Source organism: Echinops telfairi, unplaced genomic scaffold, assembly GCF_000313985.2.
Source record: "Echinops telfairi isolate 266 unplaced genomic scaffold, ASM31398v2 ScPeMD7_70;HRSCAF=299, whole genome shotgun sequence".
Classification (NCBI taxonomy): Eukaryota; Metazoa; Chordata; class Mammalia; order Afrosoricida; family Tenrecidae; genus Echinops; species Echinops telfairi.
The window spans coordinates 35,863,826-35,878,167 of NW_022103968.1; the positions used below are offsets into that span (position 1 = coordinate 35,863,826).

Sequence of the window (14,342 nt, forward strand, 5' to 3'; positions counted from 1 at the left end):
AGAATACAGGAAAGTTTTTAAGGAGTACTGTATATGTGCAGATTTGGTGATGAACAACTGGAAATTTGAGAATATTATTGCCTATTAGTCTCAGTTTTCTTTAGAAGTTAGAGCAAAGCCAATAAAGAAAGAGATACTGTTTTAGAATTGCTATTTTGTGACTAGAAGGCCCCTGATAAAATTGGCGAATGAGTGAACCCAAAACTAATAGGCAGAGACCTGAGAAACATAAAGAACTCCTTGGGTGTTTTCTTTAGATTGTCCACCAAATCACTTCTGGTGGCTCACGTTTTGCTCACTTTTCTCCAGCTCTGTTTTCAAACTTAACATGTAGAATCGCATAATATGTCCTCTGTCAGAAGTTGTGCACATCCTCCTGCTAAACTGCCTTATACTTTATTAATCTTAAAAGCTTTCAAGGTTACCTAGAGGACATCTAATTTATTATAGTTTACCAAATTTATTATTATTTTTTAATTTCCCCTTTAGACTGTGAGTTCTTTGAAGTTAAGGGACTTTGGCTCTTTTCATCTTTGCTTTTATAGTATCTCTAACACAAAAGTGTATTGGCAACACCCCAGTTTATTTTTCTGACTCAGATGAACATGAACCAGACTAAGGCTCCCCTTCTTATTTAGCTAGTTTGTTACTTATGTTCTCTTTATCCTACAGAAGATAACTATGTTTATAAATATATGTTTGGTAAAATATATAGAAATAAGAATACATGTGGAGTCCTGATGATGTAATGGTTGCATGTTGGGCTGCGATCTGCATGGTCAGCAGTTTGAAATCACCAGCAGCTTCTCAGGAGAAAGACCGGGCTCTCTACTCCCATAAACAGTTACAGTCTCTGAAACCCAGTGAGGGGTAACTGTGAGTCAGCATTGACTCAATGACTGTGTTTGGTTTAATTACGACATACATTTAGAAAAGTACACAAGTCACAAGATTGAGTTTCCTGGATTTTAATAAAGTGAACACACTTATGTAATACTGGCCAATTCAAGAGTCATCATCATCCTTGAAGCCCTCTTTTATATCACCTACCAATCATTATTTTCCACTAAAGAAACTAATATGCTGACTTTTAACACCATGAATTACCTTAATTAAAATTTTATGAAAATGGAATTCTGTAGGATTTTTGTCAGCCTTCTTTCACTCAGCATTGTAGTTGCACAATTGATGTTTGTTATAGTTGAATTTATTAATTATGTTTGCCCTATGATATTCGATTATATATTACATGAGTACCATACATTTATCTATCCATTCTATTGTAGAAAGATATTTGGGTTGCTCTAGATGTGGGTAATTATGAATAATATTGCCTTGTAAATGTCTTATACATGTCTTTTGCTGAACACGTTTGCATTTGTATCAGGTATATATCTAGGTGCAGAATTGCTGGGTCATGGGGTATGTGAATGTTTAGTTTTAATAGACACTACTAAGATTTTTAATGTGGTTGTTTTATAGCTATATCAAATTATATTCCCACACTCTTGGTATTTTTCTGATGTTTCCAGTTTTAGTCATTCTGGTTTAATTAGTATTTCTTTGATGAATATTGAGATCATTGTAATCTTTTGACCATTGAATAGCTGTGGTTGAAGTTTCTTGCATAGTTTTCTTTGGGATGTTTACCTTTTACTTATTAATCTTTAAGAGCCCTTTATATATTGTAGTTACAGGTTTTTAAAAATTCTATATTATATATTTTCTCCTAGCTTTGATTTTTCACTTCCTTTACTTCTATTTTCTGGCAAGCAAATGTGTTTAATTTAATTAGTTCAGTTTATTAACTTCTCCTTTGTGGCTATTGGTTTTATGCCTGCTTTTGAAAAATTGTTGCCTTCCTCAAGGTTATGAAGATAGTTCTCTGTTTTTTTTTTCTTTTTAGACTTTATTGTTTTATTTTTAACATTTAGACCCACAATACATCTGGACTTGGTATTTGTGCGTGACACATGAAGGTAAGGGTGAGATTCTTTTTTTTTCGACGTGGATATTCAGTTGACTCCAATTCTTTTTATTAAAAACACCTTCCTTTTGCCTACTGCAGTGTTACGAATAAAATAAAATAAAATCATGTGATCATCCATGTATGAGTCTGTTTCTTAGCTTGCTGTTTTGTTTCACGTGCCTATTTGCTTATCCTTGTGCCAATAAACATACATTCCAACTATTACAGCTTTGTAATAGGTCTTGATCGCTGTTAGACTAAATCCTCTAGTTTGGGTGTTGGTTAATGTCCAAATTGCCTTGACCATTCTTGGCACTTTGCTCTTAAATGTAATTTTAATTAAGTAAATATTTATTGAATAGCTACTTATTAGTTGCCAGGCACATTGTGAGGTGCTAGGAATATAGCTCTCAGTAAGACAGACTTGTTCCTTTGCTTACAGTTGGGAAGGAAAGCTGTTATATGAATAGAGTGATATAAGAAGGCTTAATGTAGAAGCTTAAGAAATTCAGTGAAAGAGCTCTGTTGATGTATTGGTCACCCATTGGGCTGCTAGACACAAGGTCTGTGGTTCCAGCCCATCAGCCTATTCCATGAGAAAAAAATTTACAACTCACAGAGGCAGTTCTCTATTTGTCCTGTAGAGTAACTGTGAGTTGGAATAGATTCTATGGCCGTGTATGAGAAGAACTCAGAATTTAAAGTCAGTTAGCAAAGATGACAAAGAAGGCAACCCCAAATGTAAGAAAACCAGGAAAGGAACAGCATGAAGGCAGCTGAGGGAAGAAAGTGTTTCCCCAAAATATGGTCAGCTATGTCAAAGTTACTGCAAAGTCAAACAAGATACTGACAAAGCATCCTTTGTATTTAGCTCAGAGTGGCTATTCTGACCTTGGAGATGCAGTGTTTGGGAAGAAGCAAGGTGTGTGTCTTTATTAGACTGTAAACTCTTAGATTGGAACAAAATTCCCTGTCAATTAGCGCTTAGTAAATGTTATTTCATGATGATAATCAAATAATCTACATACTGCTGAATATCATAAGGGCTAAAATATTTTCTGTTTTAGTCTACTCCTTTTCATATTCATTCTTGTAGCTGATGGAAAAGTAATTGCTCTCCCAAATGGTGAACACAACTTAAACTTTATTATTTTAGAAAATAAAAACTATACTTCCTCTCTCCTTCCTTTATTTCTTCATTTATCCATTCATTTAGCAAGCATTTATAAATCACCCACCAACTACACAGGAATCTTAGAAGCACCAGGCTAGAGATGTAACTAGAGAAGAAAAGGAAGGTAGGAGACCCATAAAGATGTATTGACCTGAAAAAAAAAAAAAAAAGATGTATTGGCCTGTGCATATCTCTAAGAGTTAACTCTACAAACTCTTTTCAGTCTTCAGTGATCTGAAGACATAATTTCAGAAACTGTACCTTTTCTTGATTTCAGTAGAGAAGGATTTTGTTCTTGTTTTAGGGGTCCGCATATAAGTTGTTTGCTTGATCTTTATAACTTGGCATTTATGTTTGAGTAATTTTCCTTTTAGAATTTGAGTGCTCATTTTAGAAAAGGGCAGAGGTTAATTCATTGTTAAATAAAAGTTCCACTAAGCATAGGCTGTGTTAATTATTATCATTTATTAAGGGTCAGGACCAAAGTTTATCTTTCTCCATTATATGATTATTAGTAGAACTGCACTTGATGATCAGATGTATTAATAAAATGCCCAAGAAAACTATTTTCAGGCACAACTGAATAGCTTTAAATTTTCTTATTTACAGATAAAATCATAACCAGTTGCTATGGAGTTGAGTTTGACTCGTGGTGCTCCCACGTGTGTCAAAGTAGAACTGTGCTTCATAGAACGAGAATATTTTTAAAAATATCAACAGCTGATTCTTGACAAGTGGATTGCTGTGACTATCATGCCAGGCATGGCTGGGTAAACTTGAGCCTCCAAGTTTTTGGTTAGCAGCCAAGTATGATAACCACCGCAGGGACTCTAACATACATACAAATCTTAACATAATATTTTTTCTGTAATTTTACTGTTGATAAGAAATATATAGGTAATACATTTGCCAATTCAACATTTTCCACAGCTGTATCATTCAGTGATATTATATGATTAGATGGTTTTATAAGGTTATTTTTTTAATGGATTTTTTTGAAAAAAAACTAACCTTTTCTACTTTGTTGGAGCACTTGAAAATGTTTGGTAAGTCAGGGAACTTTTCAGGGATAAGTAACCTTGAACTAATCTTTGCAGAATCCAGAATGCATATGGTGATTATAGCACCATAGCGGAAATGTCACTTTCTTAAAGAAAGCAAAGGAAGAAAAACAGGGGAAATAATAAGTTAAGGTCATAGAAAGAATCAGTAACCATTAGTTCTTTTACACAGAGCTTTTAGCAGAGTCATCCAATTTTTTTTCCCTTTTAAAAGGTCAGTTTCAGTTTTTTCCTTCAAACATCGACTACTAAATTTTGCACATTGGTGTCCTCTGGGAATTCTTAAGTTTTAATTGGTGAAGAAGGGGAATATAAAATTAAGACAGTTTTAAATGATGCTTAAGATTTGTAGTTCCTTCAATCAGCATAGTCATCAAGTAACATTTGTGCTGAACCCCTTGGGTGAATGGCATTGAACCAGATTCCACAGGAAAGAATGCCTTATGCTTGCCTGAATAAACCCAAAGTTGAACTTTTATCAGAAGCTATAGATATTAATAATTGAGATTAATATGCTATGAGGTTCTTGCTTTTGGAGTCCTGAGGTTAAGATAAGAAAAAAATACAAAAAATATTTTAAGTAGAAAACCTATTTGTTGGGTGCATAAGCAAATGTGGCGAAGAAAGCTGATGGTGCCCGGCTATCAAAAGGTATAGCTTCTGGGGTCTTAAAGGCTTGAAGGTAAACAAGCGACCATCTAGCTCAGAAGCAACAAAGCCCACATGGAAGAAGCACACCACCCTGTGTGATCACGAGGTGTCGAAGGGATCAGGTATAAGGCATCATCAGAACAAAAAATCTTACCATAGTGAATGATGGGGGGAGTGCAGAGTGGAGACCCAAAGCCCATTTGTAGGCCACTGGAGATCCCCTTGCAGAGGGGTCTGGGGAGGAGACGAGCCAGTCAGGGTGCGATGTAGCAATGATGAAAAATACAACTTTCCTCTGCTTCCTAAATGCTTCCTCCCCGCCACTCTCATGATCTGATTTCTACCTTGCAAGTCTGGCTAGACCAGAGGATGTACACGGATACAGATAGGAACTGGAAACACAGGGAATCCAGGGTGCATGATCCCTTCAGGACCGATAATATGAGTGGCGATACTGGGAGGGTAGAGGGAGAGTGGGTTGGAAAGAGGGAACCGATTACAAGGATCTATATGTGACCTCCTCCCTGGGGGACGGACAACAGAAAAGTGGGTGAAGGGAGACGTCGGACAGGGCAAGATGTGACAAAATAATAATTTATAAATTATCAAGGGCTCATGAGGGAGTGGGGAGTGGGGAGGGAGGGGAAAAAATGAGGACCTGATGCTGGGAGCTTAAGTGGAGAGGAAATGTTTTGAGAATGATGAGGGCAATGAATGTACAAATGTGCTTTACACAAGTGATGTATGTATAGATTGTGATAAGAGTTGTATGAGCCCCTAATAAAACAATTAAAAAAATACTAAGTTATCAAGGGTTCATGAGGGTGGGAAGGTGGGGGAGGGAGGGAAACAATGAGGTTCTGATATTCAAGGACTCAAGTAGAAAGAAAATGTTTTGAAAAGGATGATGGCAACATGTTCAAATGTGCTTGACACAATGGATGGATGGATTGTTTTAAGAGCTGTTAGAGCCCGAAAAAAATGATTTAAAAAAAAAAACAAAACCTACTTGTTTTTGGTCTTCTATAAAGAAGTCACTGTCTTATGCAGGGAAATATTAATATATCAAATTAGTATTTAATATTCCACCAAATAGTATTCCAGTCTTTTTTAAAGAAAGTGTGTTTTATTGACCATCGCATGATTAATTCACTTTAACAATTAAAAAGAAGTGTCGAGACAGTATATCAGTAGAATCTTAAAATAAATTATTTGCCCCTTTATTGAAAACTAAAATACAAAGACATCTTGGTGGATAAGATGTAAAAAAAATTTTGACAATTCTATTTTTAACTGACCTGCAAGATTAACACATTTTAATGTTTATGCATTCTTAATTTTATATTAAAATGTTTCTTTTGAGCATGGTCAGATTTTAGGTATTTATCGTTCCTCCCTCTTCACCCACGCCTGGCTCCCAATCTTTACTGGGGTTCCTATTGCTGGCTAGCTTGTCATTACCACTCTGATACCATTTAAGGTAGCTCTGTTGGGTGTTTTCATTCTGAGTCTTACAATCCAGTTTCTCTTTAACCATGCTTTCTAAATCAACTTGACAAACCAGTTTATTTTTCCCTCTTTTCATTTCAACAACTCGTGATTTAGATTGGTTAGGAGGATATAATGTAATCCGGGCACAGCCTCTTCCCCTTGGAATCTGTACTTCTGAGGCTTCCTCCTTTCTTGGTTGAACACGCTGAAGTCAGGCAGAGTACCTTGCGAAGGACTTCAGCCCCCACAGTTCCCTGTGTGCGCATGCCCTCTCTCCTTACAGTTGTCAAAGTGCTTTTGCCAGAGCGGTCACATAATCAACCTGAAAGAAGAAAATAAATACTGTACACTTTAAAATTTTATCGATCCTTAAAAACTGGACACTCAAAGGTAACTGCTGTTAAGAATCTGTTACTTGAAAGTAGGTTATTGCATGTTAAGAAAGATCTATTGTGTGTGGTGGGGGAGGGGAAGGAGGTATCTATTTCTCGGACTTTGCTGTAAATAAGCAAAAAAAAAGCTATATGGGCAATAACTGAGAAACATTGCTTATATACTTTATAAATGTTATCTTAGTTATCTTAATCCACTACTTACCTTTTATTTAAAAGGACCTTATTTGTTAAGGTGGGTCTTGACCTTGACAAAGTAAATTTATTCAGCAAGTGAGATTTGTACCTTTAAGGAGTGTTGAGAAGAGAAATGGATGTTCCTGATGTGATAGATATTCTTAAATTAAAAATTGTATTAATATTAATTATAGTCCTTATAAAATATTCTGAGAACAGCTTACTTTTTAGTTTAGTTTTTTGCTGTTGTACAGCATTAATTTTTCCACCAACAATATTTAAACTGAAGGCATCAGCAAAAAGTATTGATACAAGCCACCGGAGAAGCTGGGTGATATTAAAATTATAATCAAATGCATGTTTCAGCCATGATGATATGGCTATTGTAAAAAGACAATTCTAGCTTACTGGAAGCAACTAAAATCCATGAGTATAATGGTTAATTGCAGCACCATTTAAACCAAGTAAAAAAACATCTCTTTCTATGACCGTCACCTTTGGCAGCAATAGAATTTTGTGCTATATGAATCCAAGCTTTGCTTTCCTCTTTGTGTTATATTTTATACATCTACAATACTGATCACAGCCATTGTTTTAGACCAAGGGAACTGAAGAACATAAAAGCAACCTAAACAGATTATGTTGGTAGTGGCTAGAAAATTGTGATGTATATCATATTGGATTTTCCCCCTTTTTTTTGGGGGGGGAGAGGCAGAGGAGTGAGGAGTAGAAAGGAGTGTAACATGGCTATGAAACATTTCCCTGAGCTCACTGTTTTGTGTGTGTAAGAAACTTTAAAATGGACGATATCAGTTAACCCCTTTAAAGCTACTCTTTAATAAAACAGTAGATCTACTTTTAAATTTTGGTCTGAAATAATTTCCTTAATAATTAAGAGCAGTAGCATCTACTTTTAATACATCTATTTTACAAAGTTATTACCATGCAAAAGGCAGAGCTTCTGTGTATCAAATGCCCTTTCACAAGGCCTCCTGAGAAAAATAGTTTTGTAAATATGAGTTAATTAGGCTGCTGTATTAAATATATTAAGTTTATTGCAATTATACTGAGCCATGTCTAAAAATAATTATTTATTTGGTCCTATGCTCCTTTAACATTTCAAATATTTGTTTTAGGAATCTCAGACTGTAATATTCATATATTTAAAACAACATGTTCTAAGAGACACATTCAGTGATAAGTGCATGTATGGAAATATGGTTAGTGATTACCATTTCCATCCTTTCATACAAGTATATGTTGTATGGTAGAGGAGAATATAGGCTGTCTATGTGAAATGGAAAATACCATACACTCCTTATATGGTATTTTATGGCTAAATAAAGCAGTGTTGGCAATGCACTATAATTACAATGTATGAAAATTAAGGGCTTTATACCATGCTATTTTTAACACTTTTGCTAGCATATGGTACTTAAGGATCTTCAAATCTTAATCTTTCACTGCAAATATTAGTGATAAGAGAATGGATTTAATGGATTCAAAATTTGCCAAAGTCTTGTAACTAGAACAGCAGCAGGATTATAAAAACAGAAATGTGGAAATTCCAGAATTAACTGCTTACTTAAATCACAGAAGGATTTTTAAAGGCCCCCCCCCCACACTTTCCATTTCACAGTCTCTCACACACCATACTCTCATTCTCGCTCTTTTATTTTTGACCTCAAATCCAACAAGAAGCATTTCTCCACTCTGTGGAGTCCCAGGCTCCTGTTGAGACCTAAAACACTAGATACCAAGAATTCTCTTGTACGGCAGAATTGGAGACAAGAATATTGGAGAATAAGCAGAAATAATGATAAACCTTACAGTAACTAGAAGTAAGCACTTCCAACCGTTTCAGCAAGTTATTGCCTCTCTAAAAATGTGTGTTTGTGTATGTGTTAAATGTCTCCTAACAAAATGGAGTAGCAGCAGCTACAGGGAGGCTGGAGAATTGTACAGCTGAGTCCTCCTCTTAACAAATGCCAAGGATTTTCCCCCTTGTGGTTCGCTGCAGCTAAATGAAACAATTATCAAAGCAAGAAGGCAGTTCACTAATCAAGAGGGAGAGCCTGCTGATTCTTAAAAGTGCTTGAGCTGGTAAGGGGAAGAAAGGGTCCTGTGCTTGGTGTCTTTTTAACCTTGATGAAGGACGCAGCAGTATTTATTGACGTATGCAAATAACTGGGGGAGGGTGGTGCTTGGGAAAAAACAGGAACCAGAATCAGTTTCTCATTGCAGGCTGAACACTCGGAGTTCCGGTGAAGGGAAAAGAGACGTGGCGAAATTGCTGTCTTTCTGTCTTAAAAGCACATCTCTCATATACAGGAAAGGAACCAAGACACCAGAAAGGGTGAAGACGCTATCACAGTATTTTTAGAAACCTAGCGCGACCACCTCCCCTCCCCAGCCCAAACAGTTCTTCTAAATGGGAGATTATGGACTTGCATTGCAATTGGCTAGTAGCGGTGGCACTGGATTTTCGCGAGTAAGACACCGCCCGCTTCAGCAAGAGCATTAATGATCATATTGACAATAACGCGTCTCTCTTTTTTCCCGTTTCAGCTGCGCAAACCATGCAGGATGATTTACTGATGGACAAAAGCAAAACCCAGCCCCAGCCCCAGCAGCAGCGGCAGCAGCAGCAACCCCAGCCCGAGCCCAGCGCAGCCGAAGCCCCGTCCACGCCCCTCTCCTCAGAGACCCCCAAGCCAGAGGACAGCAGCGCAGTGCCGGCTCTCAGCGCCGCCGCGGCCCCGCAGGCCCCCAACGGCCCGGACAAGATGCAGATGGAATCGCCGCTCCTGCCAGGCTTGAGTTTCCACCAGCCCCCTCAGCAGCCGCCGCAGGAGCCCGCGGCACCGGGCGCGTCACTGTCGCCGTCCTTCGGCAGCACCTGGTCCACGGCCACCACGAACGCGGTGGAAGACAGCTTCTTCCAGGGGATCACCCCAGTCAACGGGACCATGCTCTTCCAGAACTTCCCGCACCACGTCAACCCCGTCTTCGGAGGCACCTTCTCCCCGCAGATCGGCCTGGCGCAGACCCAGCACCACCAGCAGCCGCCGCCGCCGCCCGCGCCGCAGCCGGCGCAGCCCGCGCAGCCCCCGCAGCCCCAGCCTCCGCAGCAGCGCCGGTCGCCCGCCAGCCCCAGCCAGGCGCCCTATGCTCAGAGGAGCGCCGCTGCGGCGTACGGCCACCAGCCCATCATGACCAGCAAGCCGTCCTCGTCCTCGGCTGCCGCGGCCGCCGCGGCTGCGGCCGCCGCCTCCTCCGCTTCGTCCAGCTGGAACACGCACCAGAGCGTGAACGCTGCCTGGAGCGCGCCATCCAACCCGTGGGGCGGCCTGCAGGCGGGCCGGGACCCTCGCCGGGCGGTCGGTGTGGGCGTGGGCGTGGGCGTCGGGGTGCCCTCGCCACTCAACCCCATCTCACCACTCAAAAAGCCCTTCTCCAGCAACGTGATCGCGCCACCCAAGTTCCCCCGTGCAGCCCCGCTCACCTCCAAGTCCTGGATGGAGGACAACGCTTTCCGTACCGATAATGGTAACAATCTGTTGCCATTCCAGGTAATGCTTGAATGCACCCCTCCCCTCCCCCTCCCTTGACCCTCTTCCTTGTGGATTTGGATTCTTTGAAAAGGTAGCCGTGTCTAGGTCCTGAACCTCCCCTCACCCCCCTACCCCCAAACCTCCAGTTCACTGGCAGCTGCACGATCGGGGGGCTTTGGGGGGTGGGGGGAGGATGGAGACGGGAGTGAGGAACACTTGGCTGTTGAAGAAATTGTATCACAGCTCTCTGGCAGGGGACACAAGGGCCTTTTCTTTCCGTTCATTTTCTCCTTCACCGTGCTTGGGCTTCTTATTTTGACCTTCTTTGATAAATTAAGCTCCAAGTACATGGCAGGGTGCCGACGTAGTCCCAGGCTTAGCAGGCCGAGATTCTTATCGTTTTAAGTAGCTACACATTTCAGGTTATGCAGTCCTGGGCTCAGGGTGCCGCCTGAAAACTGTCCACTCCCAAATCACCTGCCTGAAACTGGGCAATGAGGACTTGAGTGGTACCATTTCAGACAGTTGCATATGCTCGATTAGATTAATGTGAACACGTGATTATGCCTCACTAAGGTGCTGAAATCATTAATAGCAATCTGTATTGTTCCTGCCGGGAAAATTAGGAGTGTGAGATTCCAGTAAACACCAGAACACTGTAAGGGACCCAGGTGGAAGAGTGGAAATTCTAGGGAAGTAACCTTTCTTCTGTTACATAGAAGGATTTAGAAGTTGGTTTTTTGTGGTGGTGGGTTTTTTTGCAGGGGAAAGACAATAGGACACGACCTTCAAAGCCATATTGAGATGGAGTCTGTTTGCTAGCTAGCTCTGAAATATTTAAAGCTGCAGTGTCCTTCACCAATTAGGTTATTTAAGAAAGACAATACAGATCAATTACACCATTTGAAACTGGGCAAAGTGAAAGTCTTGCAACTTTAATGAAAAAAATGAGTCTTGTGTCTTAGTGTTAAGTGCCAATGAAAAACCCAGGAAGTGCCCCAGAGGACAAGGTTGAATGGAGAGTGCCCTTTTTTCTCTTCTTGCTTTCTGATCCAGCCCACTGCCACAGCACTTGGCAGTGTCTGGACGTCCCCGTGGATCTGAAAGGGGCAGGCTTTTGGTCTCAGACAAACACATCCTTCACTTATAAACTGACTTGGCTGTTGGCGTCTAGACTTGGTTAAAAAGAAAAGGGAGGAAGAAAAGAGCGGGAGGGCTTTGGATGGTCAGGGAAAATGAAACAGATTCTTTGAGCTGTGTTGAAAGATGGCTGAGCTGACAGTTTGACAGAGATAGTTTCAATAGACAGGTATAATTAAAGCCTTCATTTTGTTGACCTTCACATTTCAGACATTTGGAGTAGCTCACATCCACAAAGGAGGGGCTTGAAAGGAGATTATTGAAAAGCATGTGACTCTGTAGGCCACATGAAAGGTTTAGCTTTGTTGCTTCAAAAGGATCCACAAAACCCATAAATTGTGGTTATGTGAGATTTTAATAGGCGAGGATGTATAACCTTGTGAAATGTTCACAGGGATTCATTTTCCAGGCCTGCAAGATCTCAGTATTTTTTTTTTAGATCTTAGATCTTTTTTTTATTTTTTAATCATTTTATTGGGGGCTCATACAACTCTTATCACAATCCGTATATACATCCATTGTGTCAAGCACATTTGTACATTTGTTGCTATCATCATTCTCAAAACATTTGCTTTCTGCTTGAGCCCTTGGTATCAGCTCCTCATTTTTTTCTCCTCCCTCCCCACTGCCCCCTCCCTCATGAACCCTTGATAATTTACAAATTATTCTTATTTTGTCATATCTTACACTGTCCAACGTCTCCCAAGATCTCAGTATTAAGGTGTACTTCTTGCTTTTATTCTAGCGGTTGTATATTTTAATAAAATTAAGAGACACTATAAAATAAAGTTAATTTGGTAGATAGAAGTAGGAATCTGCTTTTTGGAATTTCTCTGTGCTTAATTTTGGTGGGGTAGGCCAGTGAATCTTTTTTTGGTAGGACAGTCCCCTCTTTCTGAAAATCTCCCCACTTTTTAAAATTCTGATGCTCCCTACTCAAGTCCAGCCGTCAAGAATAACCTAAAATTGGATTTGAGGAATTGAAACCTGATGGTGTAGACATACATGTTCTAGGAGTTGAACACTAGCTTTTGATTGTCACCTGAAATGGGAACTGGGAAAAGGATAAATCTAGATTTCCCCAAATAATAGTGTGGAGAGGGTTTCAGTTGTTAGCAAATAATTTACCAAGGGTACTAATGAGTGGACTGGACTAAGTATGGTCTCCTGTCATTTTATCCCTATTGGTGCTATAGAGTAGACAAAAATGCCCAAAAGCTTCGTGGAAGAAAAGATTTGATTGAAAACGAAGCATAATGTATTTGGCCTCAGGAAGATTGGCATAATTTATATCCCATTTCTTTTTCTTATGTAAAATGGAGCCCTGGAGTTTTGAAGCAATATTAGAACCAGAGATGGAGTAACTTGGTTTTGCTTTGGCTTATAAAATTATTGAATTGGTTTTTGGTGGGAACTATAATAAGAATTTTCAAAAACAAAAATGACACCTTGAATATTTTGTACAGAAGTTTGCATGTTTGTGCATTTATTTAATTTTTCTAAAGGGAAAAAATAGTGTAAGTAGTCCCAGTTCTTTTTCTAAAATTTCATTTATATTGGGAGGTATGATTTATTTTCTTTAAATTGAGTTTATTTTATTATATGCTAACTTTAGTTTTTATTTCACATACTTTGAACTATGAGGTACTTCCCACAGGGATTTACTATAGTTTTCCTTAAAACATTTTAAAAAAATGCTTTTTTTAAACCATACCTCCTCCAGTGCTTCTTTCTTCAACTACCAGCACAATAGGGTTATTTTTGTATTTTGAGCTCTACATTTAAAAAAAGGAGTAACTGATTTTGAAAGTGTCTTTTCACGTTCCACAAGCTTCCTTACTACTCCTTCCCAATTCTAGTAATGTTCATTTGTTTCTTTGGGCTAGGGTGACTGCTTCCTTAGGGATTATTTGTATTTAAAAGCCTCTGTGTTTCTATAAATAAGGAAGCTGATGTCCTGAGAGGTAGAGTAGTTTAACCCAGGGTTGAAAGCTCTGGTTAATTTTATCCATATGTTTCCTTAACTTCCCTATAGCACCAGAGAAGCTATTTAGAGTTCATTTTACTTCAGGTTCTCCTTGGATTACATTCAAAATGTCTTAGTAATGGAATGGATGCCTCCTGATGATGTACCTCCCAGCAAGAGAGCTCAAAACAGTGGGGTACTTCATGAAGGGCATTGTTCATAAGCATCATTCTGTATTTGATACAAATAGGAAAGGACTCAAGCAGAGATACTTTCTCTATGGGGTGAAATTGGGCTTAAATAGCCTGGTTGTCTGGAAACATATTTAGATGCCACTTTTTAGAGCACCCATTTCAGACCACACTTCTCAGTTTACACTGGAGGAAATCACATGCCTGATATGTGAGGTGACTTGCTCAAATTGAGGTGAGTAGTTAGAACAGGCCTTAGAGGCAGGACTATTAGCCTGAAGATGCTGATAAAGAAATTGGGGTCCCCAACACACCAAGGCAAAACATTAAGGGTGTGCAACAGAGCAGCAAGGGGAGCGGAGCAAGGAAGTCCCAAGGGAATACCAAAAATAGCCTTTAGGGCCAGGGTGTGGCATACCATCAGACCAGAAAACACTCCTAAAGGTCAACAAACAGACCTTGATCTATTTACAGGCTTTTCTTTTTTGTGTCATTGTTTTTTTGTTGTTGATGTTTTGTTTTCTTTTGTTGCTTTGTTTTGCTAGGTCTTGTTTTTGTGCATATTATCTCTGCAGG

General features: G+C 39.4%; 1 protein-coding gene across 6 annotated transcripts in view; it reads left to right on the forward strand.

The window, feature by feature from the left end:
- The window catches only part of CPEB3 (cytoplasmic polyadenylation element binding protein 3), a 228,921-nt gene that overhangs the window by 45,766 nt on the left and 168,813 nt on the right, over positions 1 to 14,342 (forward strand). For 2 of the 6 annotated variants that reach the window (XM_004701075.2, XM_030885933.2), the window contains exons 1-2: positions 6,614 to 6,736; positions 9,484 to 10,487. In XM_004701075.2, the coding sequence (XP_004701132.1) occupies positions 9,495 to 10,487 (993 nt within the window). In that variant the 5' untranslated portion in view covers positions 6,614 to 6,736; positions 9,484 to 9,494. Of the gene's footprint in view, positions 1 to 6,613; positions 6,737 to 9,185; positions 9,272 to 9,464; positions 10,488 to 14,342 lie in introns of those variants that run through there. The other 4 variants (XM_013004262.2, XM_045291573.1, XM_045291574.1 and 1 more) reach the window with 4 other exon arrangements.